The 23034-nt window shown below is 40.1% G+C and overlaps 1 protein-coding gene across 2 annotated transcripts; it reads right to left on the bottom strand.

Moving 5' to 3' along the window:
- Positions 1 to 490: 490 nt before the first annotated feature.
- Positions 491 to 22603, bottom strand: LOC124139765 (V-type proton ATPase subunit H-like). 2 transcript variants are annotated; one of them, XM_046507082.2, is made up of 15 exons: positions 22433 to 22603; positions 19314 to 19331; positions 14452 to 14533; positions 13191 to 13290; positions 12460 to 12549; positions 11240 to 11353; positions 9093 to 9197; positions 8737 to 8834; positions 7832 to 7942; positions 7061 to 7145; positions 5868 to 6046; positions 5572 to 5697; positions 4398 to 4499; positions 3510 to 3623; positions 491 to 3079 (listed from the first exon to the last, which is right to left on the bottom strand). In XM_046507082.2, the coding sequence occupies exons 1-15, from the start codon at positions 22488 to 22490 to the stop codon at positions 3010 to 3012; spliced, it is 1452 nt and encodes a 483-aa protein (XP_046363038.1). In that variant the 5' UTR covers positions 22491 to 22603; the 3' UTR covers positions 491 to 3009. The 2 variants fall into 2 exon arrangements, with proteins under 2 accessions (XP_046363038.1, XP_046363039.1); XM_046507083.2 differs by lacking the exon at positions 19314 to 19331.
- Positions 22604 to 23034: the final 431 nt, after the last annotated feature.

Raw genomic sequence — 23034 nt, 5'->3', positions numbered from 1 at the left:
GCTCATCACGCCGGGTCGACAAAATTCATGTGTACCGTTGACCTATGACAGCATGAAGCATTGAACGTTACAGGTAAGCACATAGGTCCCCAGTAACCTATGATTATCGCAAGAGGCGACTAAATGGATCTGTTAGTTAGGCTAGATGACTTGGTTGATTTGCATCGTATCCCAATTGAATGGATCAATGCTCATGATGTCAATCACTGGATGGTCTGGTCCAGGCTTGGTTATTTACAGACCTCTACTATATAGCTGGAATATTGCTGAGTACGGCGTTAATCAAACAAGTATGTCTGCACAGCGGACTGTGGGACCATAGACGACCAAGGCCATCCATGCCACTCCCCGAGTGATGAAGAGTTTACAAATTTACACCCTTGGCGAGACCCATGAGCAGGTTTGGGTAATCTGGGAATGAAACATTGGACAGCATTTAGTGCTGTTTATCACTCGTGACTGCTGGTACAAAACTTTCAAGAGCCAAATATAATAAGTAAAAATCATTATTTATTTGCTTGATCATTTGATGATAATATAACAGAGAAAGACAGTAATTACAAGTATCAACTCCACATGGATCCGACAAAACAAAGTGGCCGATATTTTGTTCATGGTTGCTACATAAATCTGCCAGATGGCTACTTGGATGATACACTGATATGTTTGAGCGTGAGGGAACAGTCCCACAACACAATGTCAAGGTGAACAAGTGTTTGCTATGATATAGAACAGACAAAACTCAATCAACATATAAAAATGAGAATGACATTAATGCAAGCTATGTCAAAGAAGATCTTTTACTGCCAGATGTTACCTCTCCATGTCATGATCTGATCCAAGGTCACCTTCATAGAAGGTCAGGCCGGGTGAACCCTGTGCAAAATTTGAGCACCCAATCTTAGTGAAGGTTGTACAGGTTCTTCAGCGAATCTGATGTCAGTTTTCTAAAATGATTCGTGTTAATTTCTTTACAATTTAGAAGCATCATCACCGATTGACTGACTAGAAATTTAACCTGATGTAACCTATGAAGGTGTCCTCAGATGTTCATGTAGAGTGAGTGAGTGATTTTGGTTTTACGCCGCTTTTAGCAATATTCTTGCAATTTTCACGGCAGGGGACACCAGAAATTTGTTTATGTAGAGAGGTATTGTATTGGAGTAAAAGATCTGATTTTAATGACCTTGCCTGTTTATGTGTGCATGCTTCATCACGTGACAAACAAGATTAGGTACTTCCTCAACAGGGGCGGTACCAGCTTTGTGGCAGGAGAGTTACATCCAGGCCTTTTATTTTTTTAGTTGGTTTAAGAGACTGACTCACCGACAAAAAAACAACTGAAAATAGAAAATAATAATTGCCTTTCTTGATTCAATTCTTTTGATAATGAGGTGAAACTTTCAGTATCATTTCATATTTATACTTCCGTGATGGCTTGACCCAAGAGTTTGTTTTTCATTCATTAGTAGCTGTACTAATCTGGAAGTTGAAATTCCAAAATTAAAGCAACTGTTAAAAAATACAAGGCCCTACATACATATGCACACGTACAGAGTGCCGGAAGAGTTGACTAGACAATCAGATCCGATATATACACACATATACCAACATAGTTCACAGCCAAAACATGACATTGTGTGGAATGTACATGTCAAGGAATTCATGTCAAACAAGTCCCCAGTCTCAACAAAACATACGACACCACTACCTTGTTACAGGTATATCTACAAGTACATCTACCCTGTGTACAGGGGGACATGGCAGTACACGAGTTGGTGGACGTAGGCAATGTTCAGTACCCTCTACACAGCATATCTGAATAGCAGTAATTAGTAAAACATACCTTGAAAAATGTATATAGTTTTATAAAATCCTTTCAAATAACCTAACCCAAATCATTAAAAAGATTTCCAAGACATACACCAGAAAGAATAGATACAGTAACTAACTAGATAAGCAATAGGAAAACTTATCATCAAAGAAACAAAATGTTAATAAAAAGAAAAAGTAAACATTTTGCAGTCGAAGTGACCTGATCATGTACATGTACTACTATTTGTCTACTTATATCCCTGGAAGTCCAGGACCCAGCTGTCTAGGGCTCAGTGTCTACATACTTCCACCATGTCTACCAGGCACCGTGGCAACCAGAGCATGACTAATAGTTCCAGGTTATCATGATAGATATATCCCCATGACACATTGCTGTACAACCCCAATATTGCGTATTATGTCTACATATACATGTACTCGAAACTGTCAACTTATGACTGATATAGCACTAAGACAAAGCATTTGATTCAATCTCTTGACACTAACATACCATTTGTACACAGTCCTAACTTTCCCACAAAGACACTCTGATGCATTGTACAACTGGGTTTTCAGTGTCTTCAAAACCACTAGTTACAAGTAAATAACGACATAGCCACTGCAGGGATTTATCAAGGCTACAGAGACCGATATTTGGAGCAAAGTCTGAAGCAAATGTCTGCAAATATCCCTAAGTTAGAATACAGTCATGTTATTATTTTTTTAACTGAAGTTATGGATCTACAGAGGTGACTTGCAAACTAAAAGACCAATAACAAGAAGAAGCTATAATGGTTAGTTTTACATTTTCTGCTTAGAATGAAATATAAAGACACCCCTGAATTCAAGAAAATATGGACTTTAAGAAAATCCTAGTTCTGAATAAAGTTACGGTTTTTTTCCCAAATAGCCTGCCTGAGGCATTGTTTGGAATCGTTGATAAATTCTTGTACTGATAGTCCAAAGAACAAAATGAGTTCCTGCCATCTGAGTGCCATGTCTAGTCAAATGCTACTGTAGCTGTACACAGACCCCGACTATAGACCAGCATGTGCCACCATCTACAGCAGCTGTGCATAATATCAGGTTCATTGCTTCATAGATTAAATATTTAGTTTTCATCTTCTACTGCACCAGGTGAATACCGAGACTGATCTACAGGCGATGTTGTGATGATGTTGTCGATGTTATCATCTATGCTTTAGCTGCTGACAATACTGGTGTGTCCGTCTTTGGAGCCTCCAACTGCTTGCCCAAGTATTCCCTGAAACACAAAAGTAATTCTTCTGTTGCATTTTCTTACAGATACATTCTTCTTAACATCCTAATAATTAATATATGAACGCCACACAGCCAAAAATACAACTTTTAGGCATGTGAAATTTAACCTACAGCAAACCATGTTGATAATTACTAATAGGAATATCTGCATATACCTGTACTAGGGACATGCCGAGCGCCAGGCAGGGTCACAACAAGTACCATCAGCATTAAACCATACTCACTCACTCACTCACTCTATTGCAGTGATTGGTAACAATGATATATCACATACGACAATGTTAATCAAAACAGGACCTGGCCAAAACGTGCCAGGTCTGTTTAATCAAGATAAGTATCCTCTCGAAAAAAGATATCACTGGGATAATGCATGGTAAGACAGTGACTTAGACAAAGACATTTCTACCACTCACCAGTTGTGGACCATAAGCTTCTGTACAGCAATGAGCGCTTCATATCGGACATTGGGGTCCTCGTGGCTGAGATACTGCATGACGATATGCTTGGCCCCCAGCTGCTCGATCACACTGCAGGAGAAGATTCAGCACATGTATTCAGCCTTAGAAATTCACATTTTAAGACTAGTCCAGAGGACTAGAGAAAACTTTCACTAATCTCCAGTGTCTGGAGCTTGTCCTGCTGAATGAGATCATATTGTTTGCTGTGTATACGCTTTCTGTCAGTTTTATTCAGTTTCAATTTGTAGCAAAATTGAAGCAGTGAGAACTGGTTCAGAATCATATTCTTCAAATGCTACTAGTTAAAGTGTGCAACCATCAGTCAATTTTTATTTGACTGACTGACTGACTGATATAGGAGATTTAACGTGTGCTTTCCGACTGTAGCGTATTTCGCACTCGATTTTTATTTGTGTTGAGCAGAAATAAGTAGTCTTGGGCTAGCGGGCTAGTGTGAACTTGAAGGCTGTGTATAGCTCCCCAGACAGGTATTGTCCACTGCACACCTATGCCATCATGTAAACCATATGTTCAGGCCTAACACTGACCCACTGACAGTCATCTAACTCGACACCTTTTCACAAGACTGAGATCATTCATTAACTTCCTACTTGACTTAGAACACAAACCATGCATACATGTAAGCGTAAGGCTAAATAAATACAGATCAATAATTACCCCTTCTTGTCAAGAAAAAAATCATCCATGTGATGTGCACATGAATTAAGGAAGAAGTCATATATTTGTATTTCAGTCGCAAATTTGTTACAAATACGGAATAATCAGGACAGTTGGCAGCTATGTGCAGATGGTAACAAGATGGCATGACAGCTCCTCACTTACTTCTTGCCTCTAGGGTAGTACCGGACGTACTCCCCGATGTCATGTGCCGCTACAGACAGGATGAGAGGGTCTTTACTGGTCTCCAGCAGACGAACAAGTATCCTAGGAAAGAGTCAATGTCAAGTTCAGTATCAGAACCATCATGATTCTTCTAAGCAAGGATTTGAAATGGTTTATATATTTGCACATCCGGAGGACTCTTGGTACTAAATATTTGGGGTCCTAGGCATTGAAAAGGGAGTCAACCATACTCCACCGTACCCAGAAATGTAAGATAAATCTTATGTACATAAATCACAGTGGATAATATTTATTATTATGCATACATTTTTGTCTGGTCAAACCCTGTCAAATAAGGTATATAATCCCATTGTAAATAAGGTGAGGTGAAATGGGGTTTAACATCGCGTCCAAGATCATTGTACATATATGTGCACCTTGACCTTCTGCGCTCCGGGCGGAACGCTCAACCACTAGACCACGGAGGTGGTCTGTTAATAAGGGGATCCTGAGGGTTACTACCATAGTAACTGAATCTAGGGACACCATACACACTGCTAACTATTTACACTAGTGTTGTGACAAGGACCCAAGGGGTAGGCACCATTGGTCAAATCGAATTAGTCCAGAGCACAATTTCGGACTAGTGGCTTATGCAAAGTACCTAGATTTGGGTAGAAAACAACTGGTCCATCTGGATTTTCACCAGGCTTGGACTAGCAGACTAGCGGCTGTAACTCCCCTCGTCCTTCATGCCAATACTGTAATGTCACAGCTAGAATATTGCATGACAAACTGTGAGACAAAGGAAGGTGTTGTTACAAGTAGAGTGAACAAGGGATCAGTGTTACATTTTCATTACTTGGAACGACGTTACACACTTTACATGTCAGCATGCCGTGCTGAGACTTACTTGAGTGACCCGTGAAGATCTAGGTTAGAGCTTGCTGTAAAAGGCGATTATGCTTGTCGTAAGAGGCGACTAACGGGATCGGGTGGTCAGACTTGCTGACTTTGTTTGATGCATGTCATCGATCCCAATTGCGTAGACCGATGCTCATGATGTCAATCACTGGATTGTCTGATCCAGAGTCGACTGACCACCATCAAATAGCTGTAATATTGCTGAGTGCTGCGTTAAACAACAAACAAACAAACAAACAAACAAACTTACTTGAGCAGTTCGTAACTCTTCTCATTGAGTCTGATGGCATTCTCCCGCCAGAACCTGTCAGATTTGTGGACTGGGCTCCACTCCAGTCGTCCGGATTTCACTTCAGTAGAATACTCATCAAATGAGCTGGAACATACACAAAATCCAGATATGAAACCATCTGCTTTAAATCCTTGTACAGCAATATGTTAACTATTAACAAATAATGCATCGTTATCAAACTAAAGATTCAAGATTCTACCCCAAACACATTACTAACAAAGCAAAGGTAGCCAGGTAACATCAACACCACCAACCTGAGGTCGGCAATAGAGCGCTGCAGCTTCTCATTGAGGTAGGCGAGGTCGTCGACGATGTCCTGGTCGTCAAACTTGCGTCCGTCCAGCAGCTCCAGCTGCTTGAGCACCTTACACTGCACCATGGACAGGGCGTGGTCCTGCACAATCTCACGGTCCTCTGGCTTCTCTAACAGATTCTACAACCACATGGGAGGGAGGAGTTGGGTTTAACTTCATTTTGAACAGATACTCCTCAACACAGGTTAAAGAACGCCCACAACTGGAAGGCTGTATGTTGCAATACCCACCAGCTAAGGCTGGGACAAGTCTACAGTTACTACCCAGGTACCCGACCACCTATTACCCGAACCTACCCCGTCCCTGTTGTTGGGTACAAGTTGGGTACAAGTCGGGTACAAAATGTCTGATGACGAATCGTTTCACCAGAGGCCTGGCAAAAACTACAATGTATTTAGTGATCTGATCACATATAAAGTGATCTGATCATGCATACACTGAAGTATGTGAACAATAGCGACTTGTAGTGTAACCATGGGTTTTTATTTTTATTGTCAATAAACAATATATCATGTGATTAACAGAGGCGACTAACGGGATCGGGTTGTCAGGCTCACTGACTTGGTTGATGCATGTCATCAATCCAATTGCGTGGATCGATGCTCATGATATCAATTACTGGATTGTCTGGTTCAGACTCGATTATTTACAGACCGCCATCATATAGCTGGAACATTGCTGAGTGCGGCGTTAAACAACAAACCAACCAATCATTTGACTAACCACGGGCCTGGGTAGTCCTATAGGTGCCTGGGTCCTGCTCAGGACCCTTCCAAACCCCAGTAATCTGCCCCAGGCCTACCACCAGCCATAACTAATTAACTACAGTCATATGAAAACAGTGGGTGTTCTTTAACTTCTTTTCAGTAGTACATGATAGTGTTTCAGCCTAATATGGGAGGAAAACTTAAAGAAATGCAGGACAAAATGTTATCCCTTGAAAAACCCACAAGCACAGGTATAATGCTGACAAACCAAAACTCATAAAAGCGAATTGTATTACTTCAGAATACTGTGCCACCTGTCCCCTTAAAGAGAAAGGAAGCTGTTAACATTGTGTAGCTCTCTAAGCTAGTGTGATGTATGTCCATGTGCTATCTACTCCGTCCCTGTTTGCCTTGAGGTCGACCTACCCTGAATGTGGCTAGGATGATCCTGGTGACCTTCTCCTTGACCGACTCACTGAGGATGTCAGACAGGATGGGGATGATGTTGTATCTAGGGAGCAGACAAGAAGCAGATATAACAAAAGCCATCATAAGTGAAGGAACATACCAATACTGCTGAATATATTTTAAAATATTAACCCAAAATCAAATTAAGAGAAAATTGTAGGTGAAACTCTTTCATGGAGTTTCGGAAAACAGGGACATTGAGTGCTGAAGGAAGAAACCAATGCTTTCATAACATGGCTGTCAACAGCTGTTTCGGACAGGCTGACATGTAGTGAAACTTTAGGCTGTTTCAAGCATGGATATAATTTCTTATCCCTCACCCAACAGCCAAGGTGAATCCCATTCTCTCAAAAAGGGGCTGTGGAGTAGCCTAGCGGTTAAAACATTCACTCCTCACGCCAAAGGCCCGACTTCAATTCCCGACATGTGGGAAGCCCATTTCTTGTGTCCCCCATTATGATATTGTTGAAATATTGCTAAAAGCGGGTAAAGCCATACTCACTCTCTCTACACAGTATCAGTGACCAGCCTCTAAATGCATCATACCACAAAACCCATGTGAATGATCCCTTACATCTAAAATAATTTGTTCTTTATTTGTAAAAAAACAGGATAAGGACAGGAAGGAAACATTTCAATCAGTCGTGGGACATTCATCTTTCTGTACTTGGACTGGACACTACTTGAAGCCATGCATCTCAAGGTTGTAACATTCCTAGCCAGAAGTACCTCGTCATGCGTTCTGCCAGCATGCTGTTGAAGGTCAGACACCACAGGCAGAAGGTCAGCTGGTACTGAATCTGGAAGCCGACTTTGCTGCCGGCCAAAACAGACACGATCCTGGAACAGTAATGGGGAACTTAAACCCTCACCAAAACATCCAGGGAACTTCTGTTACCAATATGAGTAAATGTTCCAAACAACACAATAACCTGTTCAGACCTGTTGCCTATACCATGTATACAGTGAAACCTTTTTATCACAAACTCCAACTGGATGTCGCATGTGCAGCACAATGTACAGAATCCTTATTGGGACCATGGCATTATAGTTGCAAACAGGTTGTCTCAAACTAGGGATAACTCAATATAGTGTCAGTCTGTGTCAAAATCGTCTTAGTTTACGAGCAAATTGTCCCTTGGCATCATTTTCAGTAGAATTTAGCGTGAACTATCATCAGTTGAGGGCCAAACAACATTTTACTACACTCTGGGATCAGCTGAATATAATATGCAAAATGAAGGATAAACACAGTACACTACAGCTTTAACAAACTCAAAGGGACCACTAATATTAGTTTGTTATAACCCTTGGTCGTTAAAAGCATATGTACAGCATATTTACAGCAAATGGCCGGGACCAAAACATGAGCTTATCTGTTGGTTTGTTGTTGTTATCATGTTTTGGTCCCGGCCATTTGCTGTATATTATATTCTGGTAAGTAAGCATATGCCATTGAGACAATTTCAAAAACATTAAATTGGATGAATCCATTGATAGAGCCTTTACCACAACATTTGCAATATGGTCCATCTATGATCATACATCATGTACTTAAGAAGATCATAAATAAAGAATGTTTATATCTTAAGCCCCTGTTTTAACACTCACTAAAGTAATCAGCCTATACTTACGCGGAGATCCCCTCAACGTCCACGAAGGCCCAACGGTACATGTCAATCCTCAGCATCATCTGCAGACATCGGGCAGCTGTCTGGAGGTACTCGTTGCTCTGGAAATATATCAACACTCTCTGAAGGAAATACATCAACACTCTCTGAAGGAAATACATCAACACTATCTGAAGGACTGAGTGCGTATGGTTTTGTGCTGCTTATTCCAGCAATAGCATGATGGGGAACACCAGATATGGCTTCTATACAATTGGGGAATTAACCCAAGTCTTGCTAAGCTACCCTTTCGCCCCATAGCTGAAGGAAGGAACACGTCATCATATGCACAGTAAAGAGGTATTTTCCTGTCAACTTACAGGTGACTTGAGTTGATCCTTGATCCAGTTGAGGTAGAACTGCAGATTCCTCTTGTCCATGGGCTCCTTGCTCCAGCAGGCAATCTTACCAATAATTCGACTGGACTGGAGAAGAAGAAATATATGGAGAGAGTCTTATACTTTACTGAACAACATTACAACAATGTCATGTTCCTGTAGCACGGCGTTGAGTCATCCCACAGATGACATCCTTACTTTGTCAGCCTCTTTGGTCATGTGGACAAGGCCTCTGACCTCGGATGAGTTCTGTGGTTCGTATCCCATTGGGGGACTTGGAAATTTTATGGCCGCTACATTGGCGCCCAACGTGGGGCCGAGCACGTTCATAATATATTTGAACAAAATAAGTCTCAGTACCCTACTATGCTGCCCGAGACATGCCTTCTGTTGACGAGGTAGTATGTAGCATGGAGTGTGGAGTGTGTGGCATGGAGTCATCCCACAGATGATGTCGTTACTTTGTCATGTGGACAAGGTGTGTGACTTTGGATAAGAAGGTCTGTGGTTCGAATCCAATCACAGGACTCGAAAATGTTACGGCCACTACATTTAGCAAAGTAATGGAGGCTGGACCTGACAATCCGGTAACTTAGGGAACTGGACAGATCAGTTTGGAGCAGGGCAATACCATCAGGCAGGACACAGCTGAGAGTTATTGGTACCAGTCACATATTCTTCCTGCTCACCTGATAATCTATATAATTAAGTGTGAAATGGAATTCACATGAAGCCCATTTCAGCCTATCTATAGAATTTAGTGAGTGAGTGAGTGAGTGACTATGGTTTTACGCCACTTTTAGCAATATTCCAGAGATAACACAGGGTGCGACACCAGAAATGGGCTTCACACATTGTACCCATGTTGGGAATCGAACCTGGGTCCTCGGCGTGAGGAGTGAACACTTTAACCACTAGGCTACCGACCGCCCCCACAATGCCCTGTGATGTCAGCATAGCAACAGGGTTTGATGGGGTCATAAGGTGTGGCATTAGCTCCACTCAGTGATCTATCATATCTACACCTATCATTGAATAAGCCCAGCAATGTTGAGAGTTTTCAATATTGTTGACTAAACATACCCTGCGGTGGCGCATTTTATAGAAAGCACCAGTCTATGCATTTTACAGCAAGGGAGTCGAACTTGTCATGGTATTCTTGTTCATTTTATTGATTTCACTTGCATTCTTCACACAAACACTTTAAGCCAGCAAGAGGAAGTGGTAAGATGTGCAAGAGGGAACTGTCATCGAACTTCCACCCATGCCACTTGCACTCGCTACATCTACCCAGATATGATTCTAAAGCCAACTCACCCTCATTATCAATGCCTATACCTTCTGTGTTCCTTACTATGATCCACATTATCCTTCCCACACTTGTCTGTCATAAAATCACCCAACGAATTAGTAATGCCTACTCCTGAACTCAACATCAGATGCTTGGAGCTGTCGTCAGTGAATCAGCGTTATCAGATCATTCATTACAATTCGGGATCCAGTAGACTACAGAATGGGACAGTCGTGCCAAATGGCAGCATGACCTCTTGTAAGTGTCCATAGGCTGAAGTCAACCGACCCCATGACTACCTTTGTATGTGTCTGTTACCACTTCGTCCTTTTTCTTTCATTTTTATAATCGTTGACTAGGTAAATGTCCACTGATTTTGACAGTGTGGACATAACTCAGTCGGCTAACAATCCGAGAAGAGATCATCATCATTAGAAGTTGTGGTACTGAATTCTAAAGGTGATCCCCTTGTTCATAAGGTGTTCCCACTCTGAACACCTTAGAACAATGATCATCTAGGCCTACTTCACAACAAAGTCTTAGCACTTTGACTGTCATAAATCTATGTTTAAGAATGGGAGTTACAATTGCCTTAGAGCTAGTGCGTAAGATCACTATGTGAAATGAGGCCATGGGCCCCAGTGACCAAACGATCTTAGCGCTGTGACTGTCGTAAGCCTATGTTAAAGCATGGGAGTTACGATCACCTTAGTGCTAAAATATCTTTGTGCAACGGAGCCCTGATCCCAATGTTAGCTGCTTCTTCGGACAGACACCAACATTGTGAACTGCTGGGCCGACATATCGTGTGTGGTGAGCAGTGTTGACAAGTTGTTACCTGGTAGACGATGAACTTGTCCTCTCTGTCCAGGAGGTGGAAGAAGGGGTTCCATACAGACTCCTTCTTCTTCTTGGCGTACTCCTTGAAAAAGTCGACACGAGCCTTATCCTCCTGGAACACATACAAACCAAGTTGTAGCCATTCATGGACAGCGCGGTACATGGCCATACATGCAATACCATGATCTGTAATATCTAAGGTAATGTGTTGATACAAACAATAAACAGTATAGATTTGTAAAAGTACCATTTCTACTGCTATAAAAGTCTGTGAACCTGTTTAATTGATGCAGATTTACTCATATGTTTTGTTCGGGTTTCTAGTCATTTTCTTAGATGGTCGAATACTCTCTGATATGGCAAATGTTGAGTTCCATCAGGAGGCATGGGTGGCCCAGTTGTCTAAGGTGTCACAATTCTCTGTACAGAGTTATGTCCCTTGGGCAGTCCAGAAAGCTATGCTTGTGGGTTCGAATCCTGGATTCCCCCTACTATGTTTTCAGTCTTGTCAGCACCATATCTGTGCTCAATTATCACCAAAGTGGTAAACATCTGAGACCTGCATCACTTCGGGCTTTCCTCCCACAATAAGCTGACATGCTGTGATTTAACAGTAATGCTGTTCAAAGCAGCATTAAACCCAACTCACTCACTCCATCTTATCACCTAAATGAGCGTTGCATTCAGTGCTGCAGTCAGCAGTTTTCGAGGTATATGATAAAGGACTGTAATCAATAAAGTCAGGACATGGCAATCCAGTGATTGGAAGCATGAGCAACTTGACACACGACTGAGCGTGTTGACACACAATCATCGGCCAAGTCACTGAGTCCGACCACCCCATGCTTCTTAATCACCTCTTAGGAGAGCACATGGCATATCTGGACCACTTTTCCCTGGAATCCCCATGGAGGTTGGGTTCTCAGTATCAAGAAACATATCGTATTGTGTCCACTGCATCATTGAAGCCCGTCCGAGTTGGAAACAAGGCATGAAAGATTTAGGGGGTCCAAAAATTTAAATACCATCAGAGATCTCGTTATTTCCAACACAGCCTTCACAAAGTGGGATTCCTCTTTGAGAAACTTTCAAGTATATTTAAAGACATATATTATACTGATTATCAAAAACTATAACAACTTACATCAATATTCATTCAATAATTGGAACAACAAATAGATTGGAAAGTTTTCACCACAAACTTTCAGATTTCTATACCTGCAGGGCATCGTCCAGCATGGTGAGAATGTACTCCAGTGTTTGGTCCTTGGCAATCTGGTTGATCAGGCTGTAGAATGTCGCCGCAAACTGGCAACATATATACATGCACTTCAGTATAAGGTACAGACAAAATCATCACAATAATCTCACCTCACATCAAATCATCTCAACAGGAATCCTACCATGTGACCAAAACAAAAAGACAAGAACACAATTTTCACTGATCGCTACTTTACCATTTTCTCAAAATGTGAATCTAGTAAAATTCCTTTCAATCTAGTAGGCTCAGCTAATAATAGTCCATTTATTTATATTAACACTAACATCTCCTGAAAGTGATGCCAAAATACCATTTTGGGCAAGTAGCTTGCAATGTTTTTCCCTCCGACTGAGTCAAACTGTTTACGTCAACAGGTTATATATGCTGCTGTAGATAAATGAGGTGAGGTGAAATGGGGCTCAATGTCACATCACATTCAAGATTATTTCACTCATATAGTGAGTGACATGCATGTACACTAGTGTGTGGCAGCTTGTACTAGTCCAGAATTTTGCTGATTTTATAGTGCCACAATTTAACATGCATACGCCAATCAGACACGGTATACTGACTGAGCTCATCAGTCCTTGTTTTAGCCCCTTAATGACAAGCGGCAGGCAGGATGACATCAAGTAGTATCTTTCAACATGTATTGGTATGGCGATGGCCTGTCCCTGTCTGTGTGTACCTGTTGTGGGTTTTCCTGCAGCATGGCCGTCCGGACCTCCAATTTCGCCATGTCAAACTTAGAGATGAAGTTATACACCTCCGGGGAGATCATCTGGCCTCTTCACACAACAAAAGACAACCATTAGTGGGCCAGTTGAGATGGTCCAGATTTGATATCAAACAATATTTGACACTTGTGACAAGCATTGGGCAAGTTGGATACTGGGGATCTATTCTGATCCAGAAGCCACACAGGGTTGAAATAGGTCTTTGAAAGGCATTTAGAAACGTTGTGTTCCTCATTATAAACATGATAAAGAAGTTGACATCCATATATTCTCTTCCTTAGGGTTGAATTCGGACTAAATTCAATACTTATCAATCTTTCACATTCAACCACAAGAACAAAGACAAGAGTCTACATGGTCTAGTTAAATTTCTTTTGGTCTAAGTCGAGTCTATGACAGCTCATGGTAAAATCTACTGAAACAAGAGAGTAGGGCAGAATATACATACAGAATGCCAAGATATATTTTTCATCCAAATGGTAATTGGTATATTTTTATGCAACATATTATTATTGGTCAGTACATCCAGACATTTCCTAGAGAAACATACATGGACTGAAACAGGACTTTTTAAACTATAATCTGCTTCAATGAACTGAACATTCTTGAACATGTTCAAAGGCAGGGATGAAACAAAACCATGTCTTGTTTGAAGTTATTTGTTGTGTATGATTTCCTGTAGATGAAAAGTTCAATTCAAGCAGGTCTCTCTAAATTGTGCAGTGACCACTCCCAGTTTCCAGAAACTCAGGGAAACCTTGTCGTTGGTCACCTGAGGGGTATGTAACAACTAGTATTGGGACAAGTCAAAAGTTACTACCTGGGTACCCGATCCCTATTATCCGACCCTACCCAGGTACCCACTGTAGGTCGCAAGAGATAAGTACAAAATGTCCGATTGAGAATTTGAACGGAACTCTGACAAATAGTGTTTAGACTTACTCTCCTACACTATAAAAGTATCTGATTACATATACACTTCTGAAGACAGAAGCTTCATCTTTATTCAAACATATATAAGTCAGAAGCTGTGCGTGCACTGTCTGAAAGAAAAGCCAATATAAGCAATTTGTAGTGTAAATGTAGGTTATTTTCGTCATTAAAAAATATATTATGTGACTAACCACGGGTCCGGGTAGTCATCTGGATACCCTGACTCTACTCAGTACCCACCCAGACTGAGTACCCGACCCCAACCCAGTAACAACTCACTGTAGGTACGACTGCCAGTTGACTCTGTTGGCTCGGACATCGTTGGCTCTTTCTTGTAGAAGACTGGTGGCTACTTGTGCACCTGAATGATACAATGCTTCACTGTCAGCACCACTCTACAGAGCAGTAGCATGAGAAATCACCCCACACACAGTCCTGTATATACAAACATGTCTGCCACTGACCGAGTTGACCATCATACTGTTATTACAACTGTACTGATTATTAAGCATTCAGAGATCTATCCATGACACAGCTCGTGTCATTGGATGTCCAATGATAACCGTTTCTTTATAGATGCCTCTGTGTTTGTGAGATCATTGATATTCCATGACAACTTAATTTCTTTTGGTATTGTTGTCTTTTAACACGGTGGGTGTGGTGAAATGGGGTTAAATGTTGCATTCAAGATCATTGCACTTATATTGTGATTTGCACGTGTGTGCTTGTGTGAGTGGTGTGTGTCTGTCAGCGAGAGAGCGAGCATGTGTGCATGCCTGTGTAGGACTACTTGTACTAGCCCGGACTAATGCTGGTTTAATAGTACTAGATATCATGCTACAGTTTAATATGTATACCCTACTCAGACAACGACTCTGAGTATTATCCCTTTAATTTAGAGTACAAGGCAAGGTAACAAAAAGTAGCATCTTAGCGTCTTTTGGTATTGGATGCCCCATCCACTAATGAGAGGGGGTCATCTTTTGACAAGAAAGGTTCTTGAAGGGTATTTCATTAATGTGTGTGTTTGGTTAATGCTGATTTACACAGCATTTCAGTTTAAACCGTTGTAGTGTGGGAGGAAAGTATCTGTTGATAGACTTCATCGATGTGGAGTGGAACCCCAACACAGTGCAGGCAGACCTCCTTGCACAACCATCCACTATGAAATTTTAGCATGTTACACTACACAGACATATTGGAATGTTTGTTCACATGTGTAATACTGCAACATATACACTTTTCTCGGTAAATATACTACTCAACTTTTGACAGGGATAAACAGATACCGTATTCGACGTAATATGCACCCCGCTCTAATAAGCGCCCACGGCGATATTTGCTAATATATTGGCTAGTGAACAATCTTCTGATTGATCAATGTACACAAGACTTATTTATTTGTGTATAATACGTGTGTTATATGCATCCTTAATTGTGGGAAATTAGATTCTGGAAAAATACATGTCGTATATAAACGTTTCAGGCTGTCAGCATTAACCACGAAATTTATGATCTTTTAACCCTGTTGTTTTTCACCAAAATAATATTCTAATAAGAGCCCCCTATTTCTAATTTTGAGAGCGCCCTGGGCGCTTATTATGTCAAATACGGTATGTAATTATATTTAAATATACACTTGACATACTATGAGATTTAGTTTGTGTCAAGGAGAGTATAAAATATCCCTATCAAAAGTGGAGTAGTAGATAATAAAAAATAATAACTTTAAAAAATAAGTTTTACCAAAATTATTAACAATTTCCTAAGAAAAAAAATGATTTCCTATGTTCTTTCTATTGGTACTTAAAAAAATATATTAAAACTTGGAATAAGAAACAATAGATATTATATCCTGCTACATAACTACGCTTGGCATGGTTTGATATAAGTGTGACAGATGACTGGTTGATATGGCCAGCCACGAGGCCACACAGCCATGTTGTCAGGCAAACATGGTCATCGCGGTATGGTCATCAGTGTAGAAACAAACAATCACTACAACAGCTGGCTCGTCAAACTGGCTTTGTGAGAAACACTGATAGTGGCCTTTCTTCAACAATTACAAAGTGAAATCAAAATACAGAGAACATGCACAGATTTACCTAGGCTTTCTCTGGGGCTGTTTAAATTCATTATTTCTAAGTAAAATAGTCTTACCTGGTAAATACAAGTTTTTCACCATAAAAGGTCTCCATTTGAGGTGCCTACACAGATTTTGAGTCAAATTCATGGATAAATATGTGCATGTATCTCAAAGTGATATGTGTGACTTGGTTACATTAGGATAATACAGTGTTATATTAGTTGGAGGTATATTTTATGTGTTAGTTAACATGAAGCTTGCAGTGACAATATTAGTATGTGCCTGTCTCTGCATAGGACGGTTGTATATCCAGCAAGTGTTCGTACAGTACTAATACTTGATGCATCAGAGTACACCATACAGTGCATGCATCAGAGCTCACTACACTATACACAGTGCATGCATCAGAGCTCACTACACTATACACAGTGCATGCATCAGAGCTTACAACACTATACACAGTGCATGCATCAGAGCTCACTATGCTATACACAGTGCATGCATCAGAGCTCACTACACTATACACAGTGCATGCATCAGAGCTCAGTACACTATTCACAGTGAGTGAGTGAGTTGGGTTTAACGTCGGTTTTAACAGTATTCCAGTTATATCACTGCGTGTCAGCTTAATGTGGGAGGAAAGCCCGAAGTGATGCAGGTCTCAGACGTTTACCACTTCGGTGAAACCCACGAGCACGGGTACAGTGCTGACAAACCTAGAAACATAATCGGGGCGAACCGGGATTCGAACCCACAATCATAGGTTTCTGGCATGCCCAAGGGACACAACTCTGCACAGCGAATTGCGGTGCCTTAGACGACTGGGCCACCCGTGCCCCCCTATACACAGTGCATGCATCAGAGCTCACTACGCTATACACAGTGCATGCATCAGAGCTCTACATACAAGCACTCCAGTCAATGTATCAGGCACACATCAGGTGTGACACCACATATGCATTTACACATAAAAACAATACTTGTTTACCATGTTTACTAAAACCTATTAATCTAACTTCTATAGTTTCCTCAACACCCATCTGGACATGGAATAACATTCCCATTGTTTGTTTGTTTGTTTGTTTGTTTGTTGTTTAACGCAGCTCTCAGCAATATTCCAGCTTTATGGCGGCGGTCTGTAAATAGTAGAGTCTGGACTTAACAATCCAGTGATTGACATCATGAGAATCGATCCATGCAATTGGGATATGACCAAGTCAGCGAGCCTGACCACCCAATCCCGTTAGTCGCCTCTTACGACAAGCATAGTCGCCTCTTATGGCAAGCATGGGTTGCTGAAGACCAATTCTCTACCCCGATCTTCACGAGTCTCATGGTCTGTCTAATAGTAGAGTAGTACATGCGTCCTAATAATCTGATCCCTGTGACTCATGTAAGAGGCACCACCTGGTTGTGTTATGGCCAATTCATGGAATGTTTCTTTACCTCACACTAAGCATAATATATTAACCATATAACAGTTATAGAGGACCATTTTGAAAATTACAAAAGTAAATGAAAGTTTTAAATTTTGGCTGTCATCTAAATTTGTACAAATATATCAATTTTTTACAGCAAATTTCAACAATGTACATACTTTTCGAGGACATATCTTCATTCCAACCTATCAATATAACCTACACTTATGATTATACTATTTCCTTTCGCCATGAGGAAAGTGTCCAGAAGCATTGTCTGAAATCGTGTCTGAAGCAATTTGAATGCTTCATCTCCCTGGCCCATCATGTTGTTCGTGAGCACACAACACGTACAGATAAGAACAGATATATACATTTCAGTCATGCAGTATTATGGGGTCCACAGATTGAACAGTTTCATTCGTACAGAAACATGCACACATGCAGTCCACATCACATGATCAGTGTCACTTCACAAAGTCACATACATTTTTCAGCAAAATAGTCGACTGATTGACTTAGAATGGATGAATTCAGTCAACCTAGGTGACCCAGAATATGAGTGAGTGAGTGAGTGAGTTGGGTTTAACGCCGCTTTGAACATTATTCCAGTTATATCGCGGCGTAATAGCTTAATGTGGGAGGAAAGCCCGAAGTGATGCAGATCTTAGACGTTTACCACTTCGGTGAAACCCACGACCACGGGTATGGTGCTGACAAACCTAGAAACATAATCGGGGCGAACCAGGATTCGAACCCACAATCATAGGTTTCTGGCGTGCCCAAGGGACGCAACTCTGCACAGCGAATCGCGGCGCCTTAGACGACTGGGCCAGCCGTGCCCCCGACCCAGAATATGACATAATAGGGTGACTACTGACCTCATTCAATTGGTGTATGAGGGAGATATGTCAAACATATATTCTGGCCGACCATCTCTGCATTGTACGGACAAAATGCCTCTTCATCCAAATACATCTTACAAAAAGACTGATAATGCTGCAGAGGAAAATGTTTCTCGGGCACATTTCACTGAATGAGATGAGAGAGGTAGTAGAACTTTTATATATTTTTGTGTTGAAGACAAACATGGTGAGGGAGTAATACCTTTGCTATGATCCTACTAGAATACAAACTAAACAAACAAGTGGGCACATATCGAACTCGGCTCTTCAATACAATGTCAGTTTCAAGCATGAGTAACTCTGCATCATACAATGTGGGGAATTCGAAAAGTATGTAATTTAATGGCAATAAAAATGACTGACATGCAGGAAAAAAAGGTATGCACCAGTGCCCGAGAAACATTTCCCTTTTTATTTTAGCATAATGGCATTTGAAAACAAAGTGCAGGTGCATAATCATGATAATGATTAAGCACAAAACTCAAATTTAGTTTAACTTAAAAATAAATCTTGAAATACAAGGGTGCAGCTACCAGTGCAAGAGGGACTAGACTAGTACTTGTTCTTTGATTCTTACACACCTTCCCTTTCACAAACTCTCTACTATGAAAACAGATTAACATATATCACGGCACTGATGTATGGTGAGTAGATAAGAACTACTGTTGTTATACCTCATAGGACATACTGATATGTGTTAACTATCATATTGCATCATGTTGCCATGCTCACCAAAGCCTTTTCCTGCTCCTGGAAGTTAGATAAGAGAAAATCAAACAATTACTAAGCTACTGGTAATGATATAACTGCATGCAGGTACAAGGTCCAGATTTTCGAAATGATCTTTGTTAAGCCTTATCTTAACAGCTAAATTTCAAAGATAAGATCATTAACTGTAGGGCACACCTCATTGTGTATCATATTCCTTTTTATTGTTCTAATTTTTGTTAAATACATACAGAAGCAAAATGCTAAGCAGAAGGGGTTTGTTGCTCTAACCAAGCAGACCTCAGCTATATTTTAAGATATTGTAAATTGTCCATTGTTCTTGCAAATAAAATTGTAATTTGTCTCCTGTGACTCTGACTCTTTGCTGACTAATTCCCCCAAGAAAACCAGCATGCCATTTGGAAGGTTTTGAAGATCAGAACAGAACCATAATACATGGTTGGAAACCTGTCATGCTCCATCTATGAAGGTCAGTGCCACTATTCCTCTAATACAGCCATATTTTAAACATGATGAAAAAGCAAAGTGTCATCAATCAAAATCCCAAGCCAAAATACTTGCAAAACTTACGATTCATGCTACAAAACAAATCTTCTAAACATGTAACTTTAGTGTCCATAGACATTTTGCCATGTAGATTGTTTCTACTATCTATAAAAATACACAATAAATGTTCAGCCATAATCATTGGTCACTAAACTAAATGCTAAAGCATGTTAAGTAAAAGAAAATTGGTCCTTCCTATATCTCTTATATTGTAGGAGTTTGTACGTACATAAACAACTAAACATGCTTCCAATGGTAATGTACAGACACCATAGAGTTTCAGAATGGTAATCGAGTGTTTGGAGGTTCTTATTAGAACATAACAGCTTCTTTTTACACTATTTTCTTTGCCAGGTGATGTTTAAGCCTGATATTAGGTGTTAATTCTACAAACAATGACTCAACAGCTAAAGTTCCTGGAGCTTAAATACGCTATCATACTTACAATGAGTAAACACTGTGTTCACAGATGCTACATAAATTCATGTTTCCTGTTTTGAATTGTACATAAATGTAAATAAGACTGAAGTCATCTACTGAGTAATACTGACTATGCCAAGCATGTCAATGACCTACATGTTCTGTTCGATACTGAAATAAAAGTTCTTGACCCTATAAATGCTGAAAGGATGACTTCTGATTCTGTTAATCATCAGATTATATGTTTTCTGACATCGTCCGTTTCCGGATGGACATGTTTATCACAATTTCTCACGCCTCAACGAGGAGCGTGACGTTGTAGATACTCAGGTGATAGCATATTTTTAAGAAGCACCTTTAGAATACAGTACCACTACTTCTCGTGAGGACGATCTCTGCCATAGGTCACATGTCTCAAAGACAAGCAACCAGTTTTTGGGAGAATCCGTCAGACGCGAACTCGCGACCTTATGATTGTTAGCCTGACAGCTTACTGAGTGAGCTACGTCCACAATGTGAAACTAAGTGCAAAGTTACCTGGTCATGCCTACGACGTTACGGAACTGAGCGAAAAGGGTCGAATAGGTGACGGACACTTACGGAGGTTACGGGTAGGCATGGCGTCTCATGACTTTACAGACACTTACGAATGATCCCAATGCCAAGATACCGAGTGGTGAGGAATGAGGCGATATGGCGCGAAGTGAAAACGGCTCCAGGCATTAGACGTCAGATTCGAACTCGCGGGTACGCATGAATGACATGGTATTTAATAATTCGTTGAGTGGATTTTGTGACAGAAAAGTGTGGTAGTGAACACTGTAACGATGATGTGGATAATAGTAAGGAACGAGGGAAGCATGAGCATGGCTAGTGACGACACAACGGTGAGTTCACTTTTGAATCAGTACTGAAAAAATGTAGCCGGTGAAAGTGGCTTGTGTGAATGTCCAAGGACAGTTTCCAGTAGCCAAAATATTTGACACAAAACCATTTCATTCTATTTACTCGACGCTTTTGTGTGAAGAATATTAGGCGCTGCTATAGAATCTATAATAGCCACTAAACAGGTACCTAACCCTAATGATCGTAAAGGGGTGATTGATCGTAAGGGGATCCAAGGGCTAAGGATAGAGTTTGGGGTAGCCTACCCTAACACTGGCGACATTTTGATGTGTTCAGCGCCAATTTAATATCCCCAATAAACTGCATTCTGGTGCACAATAATGAAAATTAATGAACCGAAAAAATAATATATGTATATTAGTTCCCATTTATATCCATTTTAGCCACTTGAATTACGAGAAAAAACGAAATAAAAAATAAATAAAAAATAAAAGTGCTTTCGTAAACTAGCGCTTGCAATAAAATGTGCCGCCGCAGGCTATATTTAGTAAACAAATATTCAAAACTCTCAACACCGTTGGGTGTATTCAATCACATTGCGTGTAGAGATGATAGATCACTGTGAGGAGCTTATGCACACTCAATGACCCCTGACGTCACAGGGCATTGTTTTGCCGGTGTGACTGGCAACAAAATACCACAAATTATGTCATAGGGTATTGTCACGTGTTTGAAAAGTTTGTGGTACTGTATTCTAAAGGTAGGCCATTTTTAAGATAAATTGACTTCTTTTGACGAGTGAGATGTTTTACAGTTATTCATGTAATTAGCAATAAAGCTATGAATGTTTCTTAAATGTCTGAAAACCCCTTAATACGAGTGTACTATCATACAGTATTATACCTATGTTTATATTGTTCGCAATGAGTAAATACTGTGTTCACATATTAAGTATACATTCATGTTGGCTGTACAGAGTGTTGTAATTAAATGTTATCAGGATATTATACATATGGCACCATAGACCCTATGATCATGATGATTGCGAGGGTGCATGATTATGATGGTAATCTTGTGAAAAACATACATGATGGGGGTATGTTACAGTATTAACATTATGATCTGACCGCACACAAAACAATACCTCCCAATAATTACAAGATTTATGTTTCATGAATATTAATACGTTTCAAGTTTCTTATATCGGACACGACTCTCAAACAGGCTATATAGTATATCCTGATACATGTCCGTATGAATGTATTTTTTCAATGAGACATATTTTCTGACAAGATGACAATTGCATTTACCTTTCTCCAGATCTTCTATATTTGAAATAACATTACCGAAACTCTCAATGCCAGCCATTATTTTTGGTGGCTCTAGAAAACAGTTGTCGCAGTATATAAGAAATTATCTGGCACTTAAAATGAAGATCACTTTGAGAACATCAAGGTTATCATCTGCTAATGTGATCATGTGACACACTGAAATAGTGCATCGTTTATACTTATAGCTTATTTTATTAAGTAGTTTAACGGAATACAAACTTATATTCAAAACGATAAACGTTCACTGTAATAAATAATCAGTATATAACGCTTCATTTTTAAAATATAAAGGTATATCAAAATGAAGAAGATATTATGATTTCATCAGTATAACACAAATTACATTCTACCATAAATAGGAGTTCTTAAGAAAATACAACAGGAGTTCTCGCAATTTCTCACGAGGTTATATGTTACAACGAGATCGTTTTATTTAATACTAAGGGATAAACTATAAAATAAGTGTATGGATCCTTTAAACGTTTTATGAAATTAAAGGTTCATTGATTTCATTTTTATGTTTCTATATAGTATACTTGTTAGTGTGTAATGAAATCTGGTCTGATATACATATAATATAC

This window comes from Haliotis rufescens, unplaced genomic scaffold, assembly GCF_023055435.1.
Source record: "Haliotis rufescens isolate VD_foot unplaced genomic scaffold, xgHalRufe1.0.p SCAF_1, whole genome shotgun sequence".
NCBI lineage: Eukaryota > Metazoa > Mollusca > Gastropoda > Lepetellida > Haliotidae > Haliotis > Haliotis rufescens.
The sequence above is the reverse complement of the archived record's forward strand: the minus strand, read 5'-3'. Positions and strand labels throughout refer to the sequence as shown.